Source organism: Podarcis erhardii (assembly GCF_964252035.2).
Source record: "Podarcis erhardii genome assembly, chromosome: 2".
In the NCBI taxonomy this organism is placed as follows: domain Eukaryota; kingdom Metazoa; phylum Chordata; class Lepidosauria; order Squamata; family Lacertidae; genus Podarcis; species Podarcis erhardii.
The window spans coordinates 51,114,129-51,135,689 of record NC_138498.1 but is presented as its reverse complement, the minus strand read 5'-3'; the positions used below and the strand labels follow the sequence as shown (position 1 = coordinate 51,135,689).

The following is a 21,561-nucleotide window of genomic DNA, read 5'->3' as shown; positions in this document are numbered from 1 at the left end:
CAGATTAAGTGCCCCATGCAGAAGCTCTGACACTGCTTTGAAGAGGTCCAGCTCCGAGGGCCTTCTGGCGGTTCCCTCACTGCGAGAAGTGAGGTTACAGGGAACCAGGCAGTGGTCCTTCTCAGTAGTGACACCCGCCCTGTGGAATGCCCTCCAATCAGATGTCAAAGAAATAACTACATGACTTTTAGAAGACATCTGAAGGCAGCCCTGTTTAGGAAAGTTTTTAATGTGTGATGTTTTTTCGCATTATTATTATTATTATTATTATTCTGTTGGGAGCCGCCCAGAGTGGCTAGGGAAACCCAGCCAGATGGGTGTGGTAATTATTATTATTATTATTATTATTATTATTATTATTATTATTATTATTTATTACTATTATTAGGATGATTTTACATTATTCACATGCTTCATTGGCAAAGATAGCACTCTGTGACAAAAGGGGCAATGGATGCAGCATGCAACCCTTGGATCCCCATAATGCTGTTTGGGGATCTTTCCCTTGACCCCCAAGTATTAACTGATCTCCCAAGTAACACAAGAGGCAGGGCCAGGTGTTTTAAAAACCTATCATTAATGGGGAAAGCAACAGACACCAAACATAGCTCATTTTAATTCAAAAGTGGCAAGACAACTGCTCCAACTCCAGTTGTTTCATCCTCCTCCTACCACCTCAGGGTCATTGCTTCTCCCTGACCCAGCCATAATTCAGCAGTTTGGGTTTTCTGATTAATTGCTTTCAGGTTTTTGTGGGGGAAGTGCTGCGGGGCAGGGAGTGCTTGGACGTGGACTTGGAAAGCCGGGACCTGTGTCCAGAAATGCAGAGCAAAGGTAGGTGTAGATGAGCCCAGAGTCAGGTTTCATTCCACTGCAAAAGTGCAAGCATTGCACTTATGCTTCAGTCATGCCGCAAAGCCCCAGGGGGATGGGATTGTCACTGTACGCACAAAACCCTCGGAGCTTTGGAACTCCACGCAGCCTTGGAACTTGGTGTGCTTATTATTCTGCTAACTGGATGAAAGAGTACTTTGGAGGTGTGTGGGCATGCGAAGAAAGAGCCAATTGTTATTTGCAGAATAAAAGTGTTGGAAAGGAAAGGAAAGGGAAAGGGAAATGTAGCAGAAAGCTTAAGGAGACCCCCAGGTGAGTAAGTAACAGTGGGTAGAAAGGAAATGATATAATCATTCAAATGTGCAAAATTGTATCTTGCAAGTGTCCCTATTTACCAGGACTCTCTTTATGTTCTGGTCCCTGCCCTTATTTGCGATTGTGAGAGATGTTTTCAGAAATGCCGTTCATGTGCAAAAATCCTCATTTCAGACCCCTCTGCTCTCTAGGCATTAAGGACCAGAATCAAATACTTTGGTGTGCTAGCAGAAGCCAGCATAAGGACTCTTGCTTGCACAGCAGGGTGCTCCTGCACACCTCTGCTCCACTTCCAAATCCTTGGAGTCTGGCAAATATATTGCAGCGATGTGCAGAAAGGAATAGCCCATCAAGGCTGCTGGTTATTACCCATGGCAAACAAAGCCATTCTAAGTACTGCATAGGTTTTGCATGCGGACAGGATGGAGCCAGGAAGTGAACACTAGTACCCGCTAGCTCATACTGAAAACAAGCTTGAATTGGGAGAAGCAGGAAGGAAGTAAAGCCTGAAAGGAAGGGATCTACTTTGCCAGCATGTAGTTACTAAAGAGAAGGAGTCAGAAAGGGGAAAAATGGATTGTCTTTCTATTTCCCACCCACCCCAATTCAGGAAGCTTATTGCAAGCACTATATGATTTTCAAATGTATTTTTAATTGTATTTTTACAGACATACTATGGACTACCTGAATGAAGCTTACTGACCATTGGTGGTCCACAGACCACAGTTTGGGAACCTCAGCTCTCTCATATAGTGTATGTTTTTTAAAAAAACAGCAAAACAAATGCAGTGTGGGGATTGCATAAGCACTTATCATGTTTTTAAAGGTGTGCAGACCTCTGCAGTCTCTCTGGGTGAAGCTCCCACAGGCTCTGCTAGGCATGATGCTTCCTAATCAGGATTTCTGGGACACGGTTATTAGCATTCTCATGAGGGTGGCTGATTTCGCCTTACTCTATGCGGGCAGACCCATTAAAATAAGGGCATCCAGGAAAGCAGCCTCGGCAAGGATCCAAAGGTAGAGGCAGTCTTCTACACTTTGTGAAGTGTAGAGGGAGGGCCCAAGGACTACTGTTTTGCCATGTCTGGCTGTAAGCACTTGATGTCACAAAGTGCCAACCCTCAATTTTCTGTTTTGTATAGCAGTTTAGTCACTTTAGTCACTTTTATTTTGTGATCTGCCTTTGAGCATGCTATTGGAAAAGTGGGATACAAATTTAACAAACAGATGATAGATAGATTAGATAGATAGATGATAGATAGATAGATAGATAGATAGATAGATAGATAGATGATAGATAGATAGATGCTGTAACACACCTCGGGATCTTACAGTGAAGGGAGGGCCACAGTACAATACAATACAATTATAATTAATAATATTTGGTGAAAAATGAGGTCTGATACTCCTATCTTGATAAAAGCACCATAGGTGCCTGCACAAAGTATTTTTCAAAACATGCATAGGATCCTCTACTCTGTAGAACCACACAAAGATAAAACTGGATTCTTTAAAATCTACCTCTTCACTTTGATTTTAATGAAGGGTCTTGGATGCAAGGTTTCCTGGATTTGTTTTGTGAATTGTTTGTATGCAGCCTTATTGCTTGAGTGCCTTGTGCTTTCTTTTATTTTCTATTGTATTTAAGTTGGTTTTCTTGGAGATTGTAAGTCTCTTGTGGAGGAAGTTCCACAAAAAGCAGGGTATAAATCTTATTTTTTTAAAAACAAAAAACAAAAAACCACCATATAAATAAAATAGTAGACATCTTCATTGGAAGAGCTGAATCTATTGTGCCAAATACATGGGAATGTGTTTTTTTAAAAAATAAAAATAAAAATCTTACAGGTTTCCTTTCATTGAATTGGAGCTTAGCTAGTCTGCATGGATTTTGGATCCATGGCAGAGAGACAGCAATGGAATTTGAAACAACCACCTGCTGGAACATGGTGACACACAGCATACATGGCCGTCCTGTGTCCCTGAGCTGGGGCTGCAGGAGTTCTCTTAGGACTCTGCCCAGGGCACACCGAACACAGTGCAGGAGTCCAAAGCCAACACCTCCTACCCTGTGTTCAAGGTTCATGCCAGGTTGTCAACAGAGAGCTGCCAGTTTCTCGCTGCCTCCTCAGAAGGAAAAGCCTCCTTAGAAGCTCAAAGAAAGGAGAATCATGATCCCCTGCGATTTCTGCCTAGGGAAACCTCACTCAGCGGAGAAGAAGTGTCTGACCTGTGAGGCCTCCCTGTGCCGGGACCACCTGAGGAAACACAATTCGAAGGCCACCCAGAAGAACCATGCCTTGGTGGCTCTTGGGACCGCTGGGGCCCAGGAGGAGAAGAAATGCCCAGAGCATGCCATGCTGCTGGAATGCTTCTGTCAAGACGACTTGGTGTGTGTTTGCAAGGCCTGCTCCACCACTGGCTCCCACAGCAGCCACAGTGTCGTCGCCCTGAAGGACGAGTACGACAAGCAGATGGTAAGGGGCTTCAACCAGGCAGGGAGCGTTCCAAAGAGGTCCTCCAATTAAATGTAACAGAGACAGATGTTTTAAATAGAAACGGGTGTCAGAATGTGGAAGTGGGGGGAGAAAACGAAGCAAAAAACATCAAGCATCAAGTAGCATCCAAAGCCTGATAACTAAGGAGTAGCAAATTATACTTGTGGGGTGTTTTTTTGATGGTGACGCATGTATTTATACCCATATGTAGTCAGGGGAAGGGCTGTAGCTCACTGTGGTAGAGCATGCACTTTTCACCCAGAAGGTCCCATTGAACTGAGAAATGACACCAAACCAATAGTGGAGACTACCTATAGACCTTGCTTAGCCTCAGCACTTTCTGCAGGTATCTTGATTTCCATGCTTGACAATGTGTTTGTGCATTACAGTTTCTGGCATTGATCATTGACTTTTTCTCCCCCTCTGAGCATGGCAGTATGCCAGCCAAGATTAACAAACACTCCACTGTGTGTTAACAGCCCTTCCCAGGGAACACCTTATCAACAGCCCCTGCTAGATTAGAGGACAATTTTGCAAAAAAGTTAGTGGTAACTAATGCCATTGCTTTTAATTTATGGCCTTCTGTAAGAACCTGCAGTCTGCTTCTAGAAGAACAAGTTTGCTGTTTGCTTGTTGTTTGCCGCCTTAGGCTCCTTCAGCAGGAAGACAAATAAAGCAGAAATTCACCATCATGGCAGCCCAAACATACAAATGGAGTTCAATGAGGGTTATTTCCAAGTCAATGTGCATTCCATTCTCAAACTGCAACCACAAGCATCCTTGCCAGGATGCATGGCATCCATCTGAGAGTTCTCATGGAACTCAAATGTGAAATTGCTGGTCTTCAAAACAGAAATATGTCCCTTGGAGCAGCCTCCATACCAGAAGACTGGGAAGTAGCCAATGCAATGCCAATTTTTAAAAAGGAATTGGGGGGGGGGGTGTTCCTGGAAATTACAGGCCAGTTAGCTTAACGTCAGTCTCTGGAAAGCTGGTGAAAAGTATTGTTAAAGATAAACTGACCAAACACATAAAAGAACAAGCCCTGCTGAAGCAGAGCTAGCATGGCTTCTGCAAGGGAAAATCCTGTCTCACAAACCCATGAGGGTGTCAACAAAAGTGTCAGCAAGCATATAGACAGAGGTGATCTGGTTGACATAGCATACCTGGACTTTCTAAAAATGTTTGATGAAGTATCTCACCAAAGACTCCTGAGTCAAGAAATAAACAGTCAAGAAATAAGAGAAGTCCTCTTGTGGGTCAGGAATTGGTTAAGTTGCAAGAAGCAAAGAACAGGAATAAATGGACAGTTCTCCAAATGGAAAGAAGTAGAAAGTAGAGTCCCCCCAAGGATCGGTATTGGAACCTCTGCTATAGTTAATTAATCCACCAAATAAACTTATTGAAATGTACAGTTCTGTGATTTCCCTTCTGTTTTTCTCTTAATCAGGCAATTCTCTCACGGATTATGAAATCAATGCAGGAATACAAAACTGCCACAAAGAAGACACTCTTACAGCTTCAGAAAAGTGAGGATCAGATAAAGGTTTGTGCTGTAACTTCATGATGCCATGCATCACTCTCAGGTCCCAGGTAGAAAATAATGAATGTGTCTCCAATATGCTTCTCCATCCAGCACCCCAATCTTTTCATTTTAACTATGCAGCACTTTTGGCCAGTGACTCTTTTTACCCGAAGGTTTATTACCTGACCATCTACATTATCTATCTATCTATCTATCTATCTATCTATCTATCTATCTATCTATCATCTATCTATCTATCTATCTATCTATCTATCTATCTAGCATCTAGCATCTATCTATCTATCACACATGGACACAGATTTAGTTAGTGCACGCTCTATTTACTGTCTGGACAGGCGTGTGTTTCTACACCCTTTTCAGATGCTTAACCTCAGAGGAAGGACTGGGTTTTTTAAAAATGGCAACTCTAGTGCATGTGTATGTGCACTTTCAGTAGTTTACCAGGGACAAGTACCCGAAAACATGGGCTCTCCCTGGTTAAGAGTGTGTGACCACTAACAGACACTAGGGGCTTCCAAGGCAGCACTTCATATCACAGACTCACACAGAGGTTGTCTGAGGCATGGGGTGGGAGTCTTGTTAGAATAAAGTTAAAAACTCAAACAGAAAAGCAGCTGGGCCCAGTGGCGGAGCTTCATGCTCCGGCACGGGGGGGGGGGGGAGGCGGGGGCAGGGCTGGGGCTGGCGTGTGTCCTGGGGGTGTGGCACGCTGTCTAAGGTGGTGTGGTGCCCAGCACGGGTGGGGGCAGCCGCGATGGCACCCCACCAGGATCGCGCTGCCAGGGGCGGGGCGCTCCCCGCCCCCACTCCTCTTCCTCCGCCAGTGGCTGGGCCAGCGTAGCTCTCCAAGGCCCAGGACAAGGGCTCCCCCCTGCCTCTGCACAGCCCTGCATATCAGGCAACCTTTTCTGCCACAACAGAAGACTGGTGAGTTGTGAGCCTCTGGTACTACTTTGGTGCATGTGCTTCAGTGCTGGGAAACCAGCAGGGCATGAGAAAAAGAGCACCCAATGGTAAGGAAGTCAAAGTCAAGCCAGGGAACAGGCAAGAGATCCCAGCCAAGGCACAAGGATTCAGTGAAAGGGGTCAGTGGGTGAACCATTACAACTGAACCAGAACTCTCAGCAGCACCAGACAGCAGAGATAGGCTAGCTGAGGCTGATGACACCAGGTTGGGGGAGGTTGTATTAGGATCTGGGAATTAAAAAGCTCTGTTGACATGAAAGCTGCAGTCCTATGCACACTTACATGGGACTTACTCTTGAGTATATATGCATAAGTTTGCACTGCACATTACTCAGTGGCGGTAGCCACAGGATAACTGAGGCAAGAATACTTTAGTGTGATCTTCTGAGGGGCTGATGCCCAAAGTGCTTTTCAGAGTGACTGGCAACATACTTGGGAGGTTGCTGAGAGCTATAAACTTGGTAGCTTGGTGGCCTGTTTTGCGGAAGCAATATGTCATTTTTCACTATAAAAATGTTATCTGACATATATAGTCTCCACACCTTTTAAAATAATGGTTGTTTCCTAAGGGAGTTTTATGAACAGGGGAGGGACTGTGACCACGGAGCTAACGATCCTTTTTAGCCTAGATAGGGAAGTATTGCTCAAGACACCCGGGTTTATGCCCTAAGTCCAACAATTCAACTATAATAAAAAGTTGCCATCTTACTTTCCTTAGAACAATAAGAAAACGTTGACAGATCAGCTCTCCAGAATCTTCCAAGAGATCAAGTCTCAGGTAGATCAGAAGGAGAAGCAGATCCTAGGTGACATCCAGTCCAATGAGAAAAAGCAGCTGGCTGACATGGCTGCTCTGAAGAAGCAAGTGGCAGACAAGAGGGACATGGCTGCCCAGGGCCTTCGGGAGCTACAAGCACTAACAGAGAAAACAGATGCTTGCCTCTTCCTCAAGGTGAGCAGCTTTTTCTCCCCTTCAGGTTAGCAAAGTCTCATTTGCTGGATGCCCCCCTTTCTCTGCGTGCAATAAAAACAATTTCTTTTTTTCTTTTTGTCTTTCTGTAGGATTGTCAGCTAGCCCAAGAGAGGTAAGTTGCACATCACACATTCCCCTTTGTTTGCCTGTCACATAGACTACACTGCTCTCCACATGTATGTAGTTTCATATGGTGGTCCACTGAATGGACTCATTGCCAGGTAATGAGAGTCTTTTCTCTTCCTCCTACATCTTCTGAAAGTATTAGCTTCCCTACCTTCAGGAATGTGTTTTTGCCTCTTCAGTAGCAATAACGGGACCATTTTGGATAATTGTGCTAATGATATGTGGCATCTAGTTCCTAGATTATTGGTATAGGAACTCAAGAGTGGCTGGTGAGAGCTGTGAGGTTGAGCTGGAGCAACCAGTTCAAGCCTCTTCAGACTTTGAGCTTCTCATGTAGGGGAGGGGGACAATAGGCTTAATTACCTATTTCCTCCCAAGGTAAGGGAAATGACATAACTAAGCTTACTCTGTGGTATTAACCCCTTCATGCATTAATTGGGCAAGCACATTGGGTATATGAGTCTTGTTAACCCACACTTCACTCTCAGAAGATGGAATGGGGACTGACTCAGACGGTTCCCATTCCCTTTCTGTGGTGTCTGGAAACTATGGGGCAAAAGCCTCATCCAAGTCAGTGCTTGAGCTTTCCCTACCCCCAATATCTGCATCCTGTCATCTCTGCCCCATCCTGGTTGGCATTAGAGGGCCCCTGACAGGGGAAATCAGCAAAAATATCCTCCCCACTTCTTCCATTAGTGGACAACTCTGCCGAAACAGACCCCTTCCTGTGAGTGCAAGGGCACCATTGGAATCTCACTCAGAAGTAACGACATACACAACCTCTTCTATCCATACACTATCCATAGGTTAACTTAGTATTTGCCCTTAGGAGTGACAGACATTACAATCAGGGGTGATGTTTGGTAGGTTGTTTGGTTGCATGGTTGGTTGAATGACCTCTTGTACATGCTAGGATTAAGAAACAGAATTTCAGCAATGACAGTGTGGAAGTGCTGACAGTGCATCTGGATCAGTCAGACATTCAGGATGTCAGAAGTCACACAGCCATGTATATCTCCAACCTAGACGCCCTGATGCAAGTAGTACATGGTAAGTGAACGTACCAAAGAACACCTCTCCCAGCAGTGTTAAGTAAGCTATATAAGTTACAGTGAATATGCTGATATGTGAGTAATAACTAGAGATTATGCACTTTGATATATGTGCACAAGCAGTATGCACATTCTCCTGCTAGATACACATCTGCTATATATAGAAACTTGAATTACCCTATTTCCATGCTGCACATTTTTCATTGACTTGATTATAGGGCATAGTCTAATTTCATCTGCTTACTCAAAGATACAAAATATAATATAGGTTAAATACCCTTTGCAATTTATCTAAAAAGATTTTGATGATCGGTCACAGCAGTATAACAACTACGGGACTCATGGGACAGATTTTCTTTACCTTGTTTTTGGATATTTCATCCCTTCCAAATGTTTGGTGAGGCAGAATCCCTATTAGACATTTCATTTATTCTCATAGCTGACTGCATGTGAAGGTTCTGTCTGCTGGTATATGGGTCAGGTCCTGGGCTGGTGTGGAGCTATTTAACTCCTAAGGGACAGAGACTATTAGACACTCCTGCCACCACCTTTATGGGACTAAACCTAGCTATTATTAACCACACAAACTGGAAATATTAAGACATAGGTGAGTGCTAGAGAATTATCTTCTCAAAGGAGTCAGCCTCACTTTTTCTCCAGGACCTTATGGCAAACTCTCCAAAAGCAAACAGCTTCACTCAAATGTCTGCTTCAGAATTCACACTTCTCTGGATTTTGCAGTACTGTTCTTGGCTCAAACACGTACCAAAATGCATTTAGGACACCTGTTTCAGAATAAGATACATATAGAAATACATTCACTGAGATAAAATACTCATTTTGTGATAAAGTACTATTTAATTATGTATTTAAATTATTTAACTCTGTATTTAATAATTATGTACTGGGTTTAAATATGCATTTAAATTCAAACTTTAGAGTGGAGTTTTAAAAACATATTCACATATTAATTTAGAAATGACTCAGAACAAACTTGTGAATGAACACATGCAAAATCATGGACCAGAAACAGACTGATCCATCCCTTAACGGTGTGTGCTGTTGGATTCCTTAAAGCAGAGGTAGGCAACGTGATGCCAGTACAGTTCCCATCTGCCCATCCCACACTGCCAGTGACCAGGGATGGTGGAAATTGTAACCCAAGAACAACTCAAGGGCACCATGTTGGCTACCCCTTCTTTAGAGCAAGGAGAACATCCAAGTCTTATCTGCCTTGAGCTTGCATCTTCTTCTGGTGTTATGATTCATTACCTTGTTCTGAATGTAATTTCGCAAATGACATGCTGAATCACACCTACGGGATCTCTTGAGGCGGTTTGCTTCCGAAACCTCATCATGCCAAATCTGTCCTGGAAATGGGTCTTGCAGAAACAGTTCCTGATTACAAGAGTGGTTTTGCATGAATCAGCTGTCTTGTCCTGTTTTCTTACTCTTCATAGGTAAAATCATTAGCCAAACACAGTGGAGCAGGTAAATCCCTTTTTGTCTTTCAGTCTGTTCCTCACATCCAGCACTGGGTTTTCCATTCATTTGTGCTTCAGTTTAGGAAATGAACAGCACAGGAATTAATACTTCAGATGAATGTCATGGGTTCCCCATACCTTTCTTCACAAAAGAAGAACCTAGTTGATTTCCTGATAAAACACATGAAGAAGGATCACAAAACACAGTGCAATCCACATATTAAAAAAAAGAGAGACCAAGAGTGGGACAGGATTCCTGCAATTCATGTAACTCTATTTAGTGTTGAAATAAGCTTAGACACTAGCCGAGCCAGTCCAAGACATTTTTGCACCTGAGACAAGCTGCAAAATGGTGCCTCCTTCCCTGTCAGGGAAGAAGGGCTGAGTGAAGATCTACACCAGGAACAAGGAGTGAAGAAATGCTGCTTAGGTGTGATTTGCATGATCTGTGTACACAGTGTGTATCATGCCTACATACATGTGCAGGCTTCTTTATGTATGTTATTCTGTCCACATGGACACTGGGCTCATGCAGAGGGTGCAACCCCCCAGCCCATTGACCAAGAATGACAACAGCTTTGTGTGAAACACCTCTGTTGAAATGCATTGTGTTTTAAGTCGATGCTGCAATGCTGTTGAATTTAATGGGACATATGTCTAGAGCAACACTTTGCTTAGCAAAGAGGTGAATAATGTGTGTTGTAGGGGTATGAAAATTGCATTTTGCATGTGGGCAGGTTATGTTGCCCCTTTAAAGCAATTTTTAAAGCCTTTTTAAAATCTGAATTAAGTCAGCAGAATGCCCTTTTCACAAGATATATGCAATGAGATGGTAAAAAGCTATAATCAAAGTGCAATGAAATCCTATGCATTCTACTCAGAAGTCAATCTCATTTAACTCAATGGGACTTACTCTCAGGTAAGTTCAGAAAGCATTGCAGGTGTAGTGTTACGATTTCTAGGATGTTTTCCCATCTTTGTGTGACTTTTCATTTGCTGCTTCCTCTTACGTTTTTCTTTCAATTGATACCCATTATTCTCTTTTCTCACAAGGACAATCCCAGCTGCTGAGTTCTCGCTTGATGGTAGGTGTTTGAAACATCACTACTAATTTTCAAGATGCCAGTCTATGTCACCTCACCTTCTCTGAAATTATGCTGCCAACACCTTATAAAATGTAGTTCAGACCATGAATCCTGTGTGATGATAGAGCAGGTAGGAAACTTATTAAATGGGGGGTGCAATTGTTTCAAAACCAGTAGCAAACTGTAGACCTACCTACAATTTTATAAAAGCATTTGCCGCTATTCATATTGAAGCAAATATGTCTGCTTTTTCTGTCTCTTCCAAAAATTCCATGACGTACTGTAGCTTTGAAATGTGCTCATGGCTCTTATACCAAACTTCATGCAAAGTTACTTTTAGAGTTACACCAAACAAGGCAGATACACTCCTAGTATTCTAATATTATGGAACATTTACAATGATAGAATAAATGTAACACTTACTTGAATTAATTGAGAAGTGTATTTTATCAGGCTAGGTGTGAATAGCTGTACATGGAAGGGTTTATGACGTTCATTGTCCTCTGCTAATGATAAGCACGTTCAACTAGCTGTTCCTTTTGTTTCAATCAGATGTGATTTGCAAAGTCTTCCCATCACCACCACCACTGACTAGGGATATATCTGGAGAAAATGCAGGTAAGCAAAACAGAATAAACCATGAACTATGAACAACTGACCACTGAATTGTCTGTCCAAGGTCCCCACTATTTCAATGTTTTGACAACTTTTTAGTGATAAAAATCTTAAGGAACAATATTTTCAAAATTGTAGGCTGCAACCTTATGGCTTATGCTGGTACTGTCTGCCCTGCAGATACTTGGAATCACAGCTTTGTCTCCTTTTGTGTCTCCTAAAGTGATCTTTATGAATTACTTCCAGCTGGAGTGTAGCTAGATCTGGTGCAGTTGTTTATCTTGTTTAGAGCACCATGCAGGGCCCTTTCAAAGCTTTCTCCAAGTTAGGACTCCAAACTTTCTCTCATTACCATAAAAGTCAATCTGCTTCTGATCAGAAATTAGCCAGTGGTCCACCAACTGCCTTCTGCCCACCCTGGCAGTAGCAGGTTACTGATGCCTGTCATTATGAGCTGAAGACTTGGCTTAGAAGAAAGAAGAAAAATGTGGAAAGTTCTGGGCTTGGATTTTTTAAAAGTGTTGATAATGAGCAGCTAGAAAGGATGATGATGATGATGATGATGATGATGATGATGATGATGATGATAGCAGCCTTTCTTCCTCTTCTAAAGGTGCAGACGTTCAGAAATGATGAAACTAATAAGAAACAAGATCCCACCCAGGTTCACTGGCTATAGAAACAGGAAGATACAAAACAGGAGGAATGCTTTGGCGCTGTCTGGTGGAACTGAGTTGCAAAAGAAACCTAGTGGGATTTGATGATGTCTCAGTTCAGAAAAAGCACTCTATGGGTGCTCATTTAGGTAGAGTAGGCACACTCTACCTGCTGGCTTTAGTGTTTGAAGGGGGGCGGGATCTGTTTGATAGTTTTTTGTGAGTGACTTGGGAAATGCCTGGACTACTTTTGTTTCCCATTCCCTGTATTTTGATATGTGTAATAATAATGGAACTACAAAATGTTGAACAAAACATATAAGCAGCCAATCAAAATCCTTTGTGCCGTCCTCTCAAAACATTTTCTTTGAAGGGCTCCAAACTCTGTTATCATGTGCTGTACAACTCCCCTTAGATTCTGTTTTGCAGCCCTCTTGGTAAGCAATTGTTTGTATTGAGCATAGTTGTGTTAATTTGTTTGACAGCATGAAAAGCTAAAAGTGCTGGGTGATTCTTTTTGCTTTTATTGTTCGCTTGAAGCAAATCAAATGGAATCCATTGCCTTGCAAACATAACTCCTGCATAATTAAGCCAATCTCTGGTGATGGAAATAAAGCTTGGGTGGTGATTAGCATAGCATTAAGTCCTTTGAAGGAGAAGATGTGTATTGCTGATCTGCTGGATTCACATTTAGCTCCCTGCAGTTTAAAATATGCTCTGTTGACTTCTGATGTGCTTTTTCTGCATTGGCTTCCCATTCCCATCAAAACAGAACCCCTCCCAGATCACTGGATATGGAGATCTGCCACTCTCCTCCATTCAGAAGTAAAAGGGGGCACCTTCTGGGAGTGGAAACTCTGGAAGATCTTAGGAATTTCTGTGTCCACAGCAAGTCACTGTGCTGGGGGTTTCAGAACAGGGTTCTTGGGGACAGAACGGTTTGGTGTCCTCTGAAGACCTCCCAATATGAAACACTTTCTAAGCATATGGTTGATGGTCCTTGTCTGTCAGAGTTTTTAAAAAATGTTCCATTAAAATTGACTGATATGGCCATTTCAATTTAGAGGGCTAGTTAGACTGTGATTGCAAAAGTGCCCTAATGAAAACAAGTGCTGAAAGTATGTACATGGTGAACAATCTGTGAATAAAAGCCCCAGTGAACAAATCCTAACAAGTCTTAAATCTTTAAAGGGAGGAAGGGGGGGGCGGATGTTGCTGGAGAAATGTGATACTTAAAATCAGCAGAACCTCGTGGTCAGTGAATAGGTGGAGCAAGGAGCCTATGTTTCTGTGGTGAATAAACATCCTTCAAGAAGAACTAATATTTTAAGCATTTCATCTCATCCCTTCATATGCATGAGTTCCCTTATGCATGTAGCCAGCTGGAAAGCTCCTGTTTCCTATTTCCACAAACTACATGTATGCCAAGAGGTTTACAGGGTCCAGAGATCTAGCTGAACTGTACCCTGAGCTAAGCACTACCTGTGCCATGAACCTCACTATCAGTTCCTTGCTTGGCTTGCACTTTCCTTATCATCTTTTGAGGACATATACTGGATTTTTGCCCAGGGCTTCTGCTGCTGCAGTTGTGATACTGAACTCCACACCAAGATGAAAACAGTTGGGGAGATCAGCACAGTAAAGGAAAACAAAAAAGCAGGTCAGTCATTATTTCTATTCACCTCTGGCCTCTACCTACAGTAGAAACAGGAACCACAAGCAACTCCTGAATACCTTCTTTGTTTTTGGAGCTTTGTTTCTCCTATGCTGGAGATCTTTAGCCAACAACAACAAAAAGGTCAGAGGGAGCAACAAATTATTTTGATCACTTTGGCTGCCCTTTATTGAAACTTCTCCTACACTACAATATCCTTATCGTAGCGAGACAACCAGAACTGTACACAGTATTCCAACTGTGGTCGTTGCACAATAGATTTGTTATAATGGCATTATATCAGCAGCTTTGCTTTCAGTTCCTTTCCTAATGTTCTCTAGCATGGAATTTACCTCGTTCACAGCTGCTGCACAATGAATCAGCATATTCATCAGGCTATCTACCACAACCACAAGATCTCATTCCTGGCCAGCTACTGTCAGCTCATATATCCCATGTACCTATATGTGAAATTAAGATTATTTTGCCTCTACAGACATCACTTGACACAGGTGAACCTGTTCCTTGGACCTACCATTTCAAGCTGCAGTCAGGGACTCACATGACTGAATGTTCCTTTATATATACTCACACAAAAAACTGTACATGTGAGGGAGAAGAGTAGACTAGAAGCCTTTCCCCTAACATCTAGTTTTGCAGGTGTACAGATTTTTTTTTTTTTAATTGTATGGAGGATTGAATCCTGTGCACCCTCACTGACTGGATGGGATGGTACAGCCCAGAGAAAAGTCTACTGCACCAATCTGCAGACATAGCTGGATAGCTGCAAAACACTGCTATGAATGTGGAGTGAAAACAAGCTTTTGAGGAATGGTTCCTCTGATTCTGATTAATTCAGTGTCAAGGGATAATGCCTGCTATCTTTAATCCTAGACTGTTTTAATTAAAATTGAATTTAGGGATTAAGTTGGCACACAAAAGTTCATTAAATAATGTTTCCCGGAGCAGCCTCTTAAAATATATTTGGACAACTATAAAGAGATATTTCAGTAATATTTCACACATACTTTAGGGAGCCAAACTTGCTTTATGAGTATTCAGTGGTACCATGAATTAAAATGCGTTTGGCATTTGTAGTTACAAATTGAGCACCACCAATGTGGGTGAGCTGAAGATACAAGCATCTTTCTTAATTACCGTAAACCAAATTTCTGCATCCATACTACTGAGACAGAGATTTTAAATTAATGGCTTTTCCAATTCTATAATTGGCAATAACAGTCTTCCTCCCAGAGCATTTAGAAATACTTGGTTGTTTTTATACAACATGATTTTTAATGCAATTCTCAAATTACATTTCTGTAGTGCAGGGATTTTGTTTTCATATCATTTTGTCATATTAATTACAGCACCAAAACCTGTCATAACCAAAGGCTCTGTAGCCTCAAGCGATTCTGCAAAATTAGCTGTTTACAGAAAGGGAGCTCCGAGTTCTTTTTCAGAGATGAAAAAAATTCAGTTCACGTTGCATCATGTTGAACACACAGGTTCAGTCAATCATCATTTGGACAGGTGACTCTGTGACTCCATGTAACAAATACAGTTCTTGTGTGGAGGATCATTCATCCGTCAGAGCTTTTAAAAGAAAGAAGAAAGCTTATTTTGATGGATGCTGCATAGAACAAAACTGAGTAAATCTGCCAGGATATTAATGAATGAAGAGATGTGTTTTCAGGAGTCTACAATTTTTGGCTGGCCTTGTTGGCCAAGCCAAAGGCTACAGTCACCAGCTACCACCCCCACCCACTGGTAATGAGTGCCTTAAAACAATGGTATCCTACCCTCTCATCCTTAGCTTTCCTACTCAGGAGTAGGAAAGGCAAGTGAAGAATGCTGCCAGCCCTCCTCCCAACTATGGAGCAGGGGACAAAACAGGGGTTGCTGCACAACTGCCAGGGCGATCTCTCCCTACCTCGGCACCTTCAGAATGGGAGGAAGGTTGGTTGCTCATCGCACTTGAGTGTGGCAAGTAGAATTGTTGAAACCTATGTGTCTTGCCTTTCTCAGTTCCTCCACAGAGTGTCAACTGTCTTCACTAAAACCCTCATCCTGCTAAATTATGCACCCTTGCCTATATTTCAGGATGCCTTTTCCCATTGAAGTTGTATCCTAAGAGATTTAACTCCCCACCTTCCTTCTCATATTTTGTCTCCTTTTAACTAATTCTAAATCCTTGATTTGCCACCATTTTGATGTGTGACATACCTGATGGATGGTCCTACCAGCAGAGACTCAATATAGGAGCAGCATGTGGCAGCTATTTTGAAGATTCGACACAGATAAAAGACAATTGCTTCTTCACGCAGTGCTTAGTTAAACTATGAAACTCACTCTCATGGGAGGCAGTGCTTAGTTAAACTATGAAACTCACTCTCACGGGAGGCAGAGATGGCCACCAACATGGATGGCTTTAAAAGAGGATTGGAAAATTCATGGAGAATAAGCCCATGAAAGGCTACTGGCAATCATGGCGATGCTCTGTCTTCACGACTGGAGGGAGTGATGCTTCTGCAGGTGCTAGAAACTGCAGGAGGAGAAGATTCTCTCGTACTCAGGTCCTGGTTGTGGGTTTCTCACAGGCATCTGGTTGGCCACTGTGAGAACAGGAGGCTGGACTAGATGGGCCATTGGCCTGATCCAACAGGCTCTTCTTATGTTCTTCTTGTACTGTAGATCTGGTGTAATTATCTGGACAGCATTGGTGACGTCATTCCTATTTTGATTTAACACACAATGAACTTCATGCTGCAGTTGTGGATATTTCTCAAACCAAGCAGATTCAGGTATAACATTGCATTAAGATCGGCATGTGGTAGCAAGAAAGCTGGAGTCAAGTATCTGGCATGGCATTAGTAGGCAAGCTTGCCTAAGGTATTTTGGCATTGTTTTTAAACTCCCACATCATTTCTCAGAAACACTTCCCAGGGATATCATCACTCAAGCTCATTATAATAGTTAGGTAAGGTTGGTTTTGTTATCACTTGTGTAACTGCACTGGCTGGCTAAACATGCCAATTGGTTTATACTACTGGCCCTTTTGGGACACTGGTGGCGCTGTGGGTTAAACCACAGAGCCTAGGACTTGCCGATCAGAAGTTCGGCGGTTCGAATCCCTGCGACGGGGTTGCTCGGTCCCTGCTCCTGCCAACCTAGCAGTTTGAAAGCACGTCAAAGTACAAGTAGATAAATAGGTACCGCTCCGGCGGGAAGGTAAACGGTGTTTCCGTGCGCTGCTCTGGTTCGCCAGAAGTGGCTTAGTCATGCTGACCACATGACCTGGAAGCTGTACGCTGGCTCCCTCGGCCAGTAAAGCAAGATGAACGCCACAACCCCAGAGTCGGCCACGACTGGACCTAATGGTCAGGGGTCCCTTTACCTTTACTGGCCCTTTTATTTTGTGCTCTTCTCCTTCCACCTCTACACAAAAAATGGTAAGTAAAATCTTCTTAGCCGAAAAAGGCCTTTTCAAACTGAGGAGCCATCAGCTGGGTCATTTCAGAGTCTGATGTGTTGCTGCTGCTGCCATCTGGGGCACCATGGGACGGCAGAACTGGTTCTGTTTCTGGGGAGGCAATTTTACTGTTTCTAATTCACCTACATATGTTGATGGCTCATAATAAGACTTAATATAGCAAAATATTTTAATTGTGGGACACGGGTGGCGCTGTGGGTTAAACCACAGAGCCTAGGACTTGCTGATCAGGTCGGCGGTTCGAATCCCCGCAACGGGGTAAGCTCCCATTGCTCAGTCCTTGCTCCTGCCAACCTAGCAATTCGAAAGCACGTCAAAGTGCAAGTAGATAAATAGGTACTGCTCTGGTGGGAAGGTAAACGGCGTTTCCATGTGCTGGTTCACCAGAAGCGGCTTAGTCATGCTGGCCACATGACCCGGAAGTTGTACGCCGGCTCCCTCGGCCAATAAAGCGAGATGAGCAACGCAACCCCAGAGTCGGCTACGACTGGACCTAATGGTCAGGGGTCCCTTTACCTTTATAGCCACAAAAACCCATTGGGGATGCCAGATGTCAAACTTAGAGCAAAGGTAATCAAGAGTAAGGGTAACTCAAGTTAAAAGGCTTCTTAAGGTAAGGGTGGCATCAACAAAGCTGTCTCAGTATAGTCTGTTTTGTAATTAAGGGGTAAAGCTCATATAGGCTGCTTATAGTAAAAATAATACTATGTTGATCCATACGACTACAAACAGGGCTGGCCCCAGGATAAATAAAAGCCTAGGAGGGGCCCTGGGGTCAGCTTTGCAAAGCCAACTAGAGGGTTTATATGGCCTGGCACTGGTGTGATCTTGGGGACCCTGCTGCTGCCCTCTACAAGGAGCCATCCATGTCTATATCAAGCTGGGTGCCTTGAAGCCAATATATGATGTACACCGGCTCCCTCGGCCAGTAAAGCGAGATGAGTGCCGCAACCCCAGAGTCGGTCTCTTCTGGACCTAATGGTCAGGGGTCCCTTTACCTTTACCTATTTTAACTGCATCATTTTAAAGTTCGCAAATTGAAGATAGTACTCAGTTTGAGACATCCATGTTTTGTACAAATAAAATTTAATCAGCTCAGAGTCTTTTGGATACCTAATGAAATGGGTAAGATAAAGTGTCTGTCATGGTGACTGCAGAGAGGAAGAGCACCTTAATGGACAGCAAGTTACCAGCCTCCTGCCTGGGCAGCAAAGAAGGGCCTTCAACTACTTGTGACTCAAGAAAACACATGAAGATTAAGAACAAATGCACATGGTTCTGTTAAAATAGGCATCTGGCCGGCCACTGTGAGAACAGGATGCTGGACAATATGGGCCTTCGGCCTGATCCTGCAGGCTCTTCTTACATTCTTGAACTATTTCTTGTTCAGCTCTTCTTACCTGCTCATTACTGAAACAAAGCATTACAAAGTACCTTAAGTGGCTCACAAATACTCCTAAGACATGACTTTTACTTGGTTTCAGATTCTGTTAGCAGATATTCAGATATTCTCTTTCCTCTTCAGTTAACAGTTAGCAATATATATGTTAACTGGAGATAATAAACCAACAGTATGCTTCCGTGTTCCTCTTTCTTCAAGTGCTAGGCAGTTTGGGGATAGACTTCATGTGGTTAAGGCTACAGTCCTAGTTGGAAGTAAGTCCCATGAAGTTCAGTGGGATGTTTCAGCAGGTATACTTTGGATTGGGCTCTTTGGGGAGGAGAGTAAATGGGGAAATTGTGGTGCCTATGTAATAGTCTTTTTTACAAGCATACAGGCTGAGAAGGCACCAAAGGACTGCAGCAGCAAGCATACAGGTTGGCTGGCTGTGCAAGTCCCACAGCATTCTTAGCAAGCACACACACACACACACACACACACACACACACACACACACCCCGGGGCACAAACACCTTGCATAACAAGACAGTGGGGATAATCACAGCAGGCTTCCCCAAACTTAGCCCTCCAGATGTTTTGAGACTACAATTCCCATCATCTCTGACCACTGGTCCTGCTAGTTGGGATTGTGGGAGTTGTAGGCCAAAAACATCTGGAGGGCTGAGTTTGAGGAAGCCTGCACCACAGTATGCTAAGCCAGGTACTGCATAGTTATGTATTTGAGCTGCAGCTGTAACTTGTACTTATATTTGAGCACATATGCAAATTGGGGAGGGGGAATCTCTTGTTGTTAGCAGCAGACAGGAGTGCGGCAGAGATATGTGAACAACCGAAATAACAGAAAGACAGGTCACCAAATGACACCCACCCACCCAAAAGCAAAGCATTTTAAATGCCAAGCTGTGCTATGTAATCTCAGTGAAAATTTAATAATTTCTTATTTGAAAAGTTTAAAAAATATCCTTAAATCTGCACTAGGCGTAAGTTTTAATCTTTTTTGTCATTATACATTTAATCTTTTAAATTAAGAGGATTAGTCCATTTCAACTAATTCGGAAGTCTGAATTCATCAGTAGTATTGTTGTCATTTCCCCCTCTCCTGTGCCTGCCCCCAGATTAGTGTCAGTGACTCAGTTGTGTCATCTGCCTCTGCTGAGTGGGAGGCAACCATTAAGCGCATGAATTCAGAGAAGGCTACTGAATCTGTTAGCTGGATAGTGGTGAAGATATTTATAGTATTAGCCTAAAATGAATGTAATTAAGACAAACACATTTTTTTAAATTGATCTAAGTAAGTGATGCACAGTAGTGCTTTATTCTTTCAAGCTGAATGCAACTATTAATGCAGTTAAGGGACAAATGCTACACATGCACCATTTTATGGTGGAAGGAAGCCACCTGAATGGAAGCCACAGGGTGCTATCTGAATACTCATTTGCCAAAGCCAGAATCGTGCTTGCACAACTACATATTCCAGAAGCTCCAGGCCTTGCTCGGAGAAGTTTAGCATTATTAAGGTTTGTCCTCATCTTTCAGGGTTGCGGGCCGTTTGCTTTCTTCCCATCATGATTATAAAATTACCACTTGTCTCTTCAACTCTAAAAGTTCCAGTGATCTGGCCCTCAGGAGAAATGCTATAAGTTTAGCTGCTCAAACAAGTGTTTAATTGCCATTGGCATCAGACAGAGGTCAGCCACTCTCAGGCTGGATGAGCAACTCGGCCCTCCAGATGTTTTGGGCCTACAATTCCCATGATCCCTAGCTAGCAGAACCAGTGGTCAGGGATGATGGGAACTGTAGTCTCAAAACATCTGGAGGGCAGAGTTTGAGGAAGCCTGACCTAGAGGCCTGACAAACAGTGGTCCTTGCCTTCTTATCTTACTTTTCCCTATTCCAACCTTCCTCTTTCCTCAGTAAATATTTCAGTTCCGTTTTAAAATGGAAATGTGAGTCCTGGATGATAAAGCGATGTGAGATAAGCTTCATTTGAGTTATGAAAGATCTGTGGCCAACAGCAGATAGTTCAAACACTGACGGCCATTTATTTTCTTCCTATGACCCTGTTCTGTGTAGAGAGATGCATGGAGAAATTCCAGTGTCAGCCAGGCTGGTTTGCTCCAGTGAAGTGCTTGAGCCAATACTTCCAAGCGGGAGTGGATGATGAAGTGCAAGGTTCATGGCTGAACCTTCCCACACCCTGCATTTTATTTGCATTTTTATGACTGCTTGCAAATTTCACAGTTGCTAAAGTGGCACTGGAAGGTAAAGAAAGTTGCCTGATTATCTCGGTGGGGTGTGATCAAACGGCACATGTCTTCCAGCCTAATCAAACAATTATTAAAACTTGTCCCGTGAGCTGCTGAGAAGATAGTAAGAGTCACCCAGGCAACTGGCACTATATACTACTGCTGTGCTGCCAGGAAGCAGGGTGAATAAAAATAAATGATTCTTTAAAAATAATTTTTTTAAAAAATGGATTTTTTAATTTAAATCAGATGTTTTTATTTAAATCAGATTTTTTAATTTAAATCAGATGTTTTTATTTAAATCGGATTTTTAATATAAAATGCTTTTGGAAGAAAAATCTTTCTAAAGATAGTTTTCTGTTTACGTTACATTATAGTCCAAAGGCTATTCATCAGGAAATAAGGATTTGGTTACAGTTTTTCATGCGTGCTAAAACTCAGTCTAAGGTTGGTTTTTTTTTTATTTAAAAAAATCATTTAACCACATTGGTTAACAAACATGGATACATATGCTATAATGTTACTGTTTTAGTTACCATAAATAAATTGTTTAAATTGTTATTAAGGAAATGATTATTTTTCTCCTTCCAATAAAGTACAGCAGAAAAGTTGTCCA

The 21,561-nt window shown here is 42.6% G+C and overlaps 1 protein-coding gene across 2 annotated transcripts; it reads left to right on the top strand.

Annotated features, from left to right (window-relative positions):
• Positions 1-2,989: 2,989 nt before the first annotated feature.
• On the top strand, positions 2,990-13,315 carry LOC309334809 (E3 ubiquitin-protein ligase TRIM47-like). 2 transcript variants are annotated; one of them, XM_081849403.1, is made up of 9 exons: positions 2,996-3,626; positions 5,098-5,193; positions 6,878-7,111; positions 7,222-7,244; positions 8,172-8,308; positions 9,771-9,801; positions 10,848-10,879; positions 11,432-11,497; positions 12,108-13,315. In XM_081849403.1, the coding sequence occupies exons 1-9, from the start codon at positions 3,321-3,323 to the stop codon at positions 12,125-12,127; spliced, it is 945 nt and encodes a 314-aa protein (XP_081705529.1). In that variant the 5' UTR covers positions 2,996-3,320; the 3' UTR covers positions 12,128-13,315. The 2 variants fall into 2 exon arrangements, 1 of the variants encoding a protein (XP_081705529.1); XR_014153280.1 differs by lacking the exon at positions 9,771-9,801 and having other exon boundaries at positions 2,990-3,626.
• Positions 13,316-21,561: the final 8,246 nt, after the last annotated feature.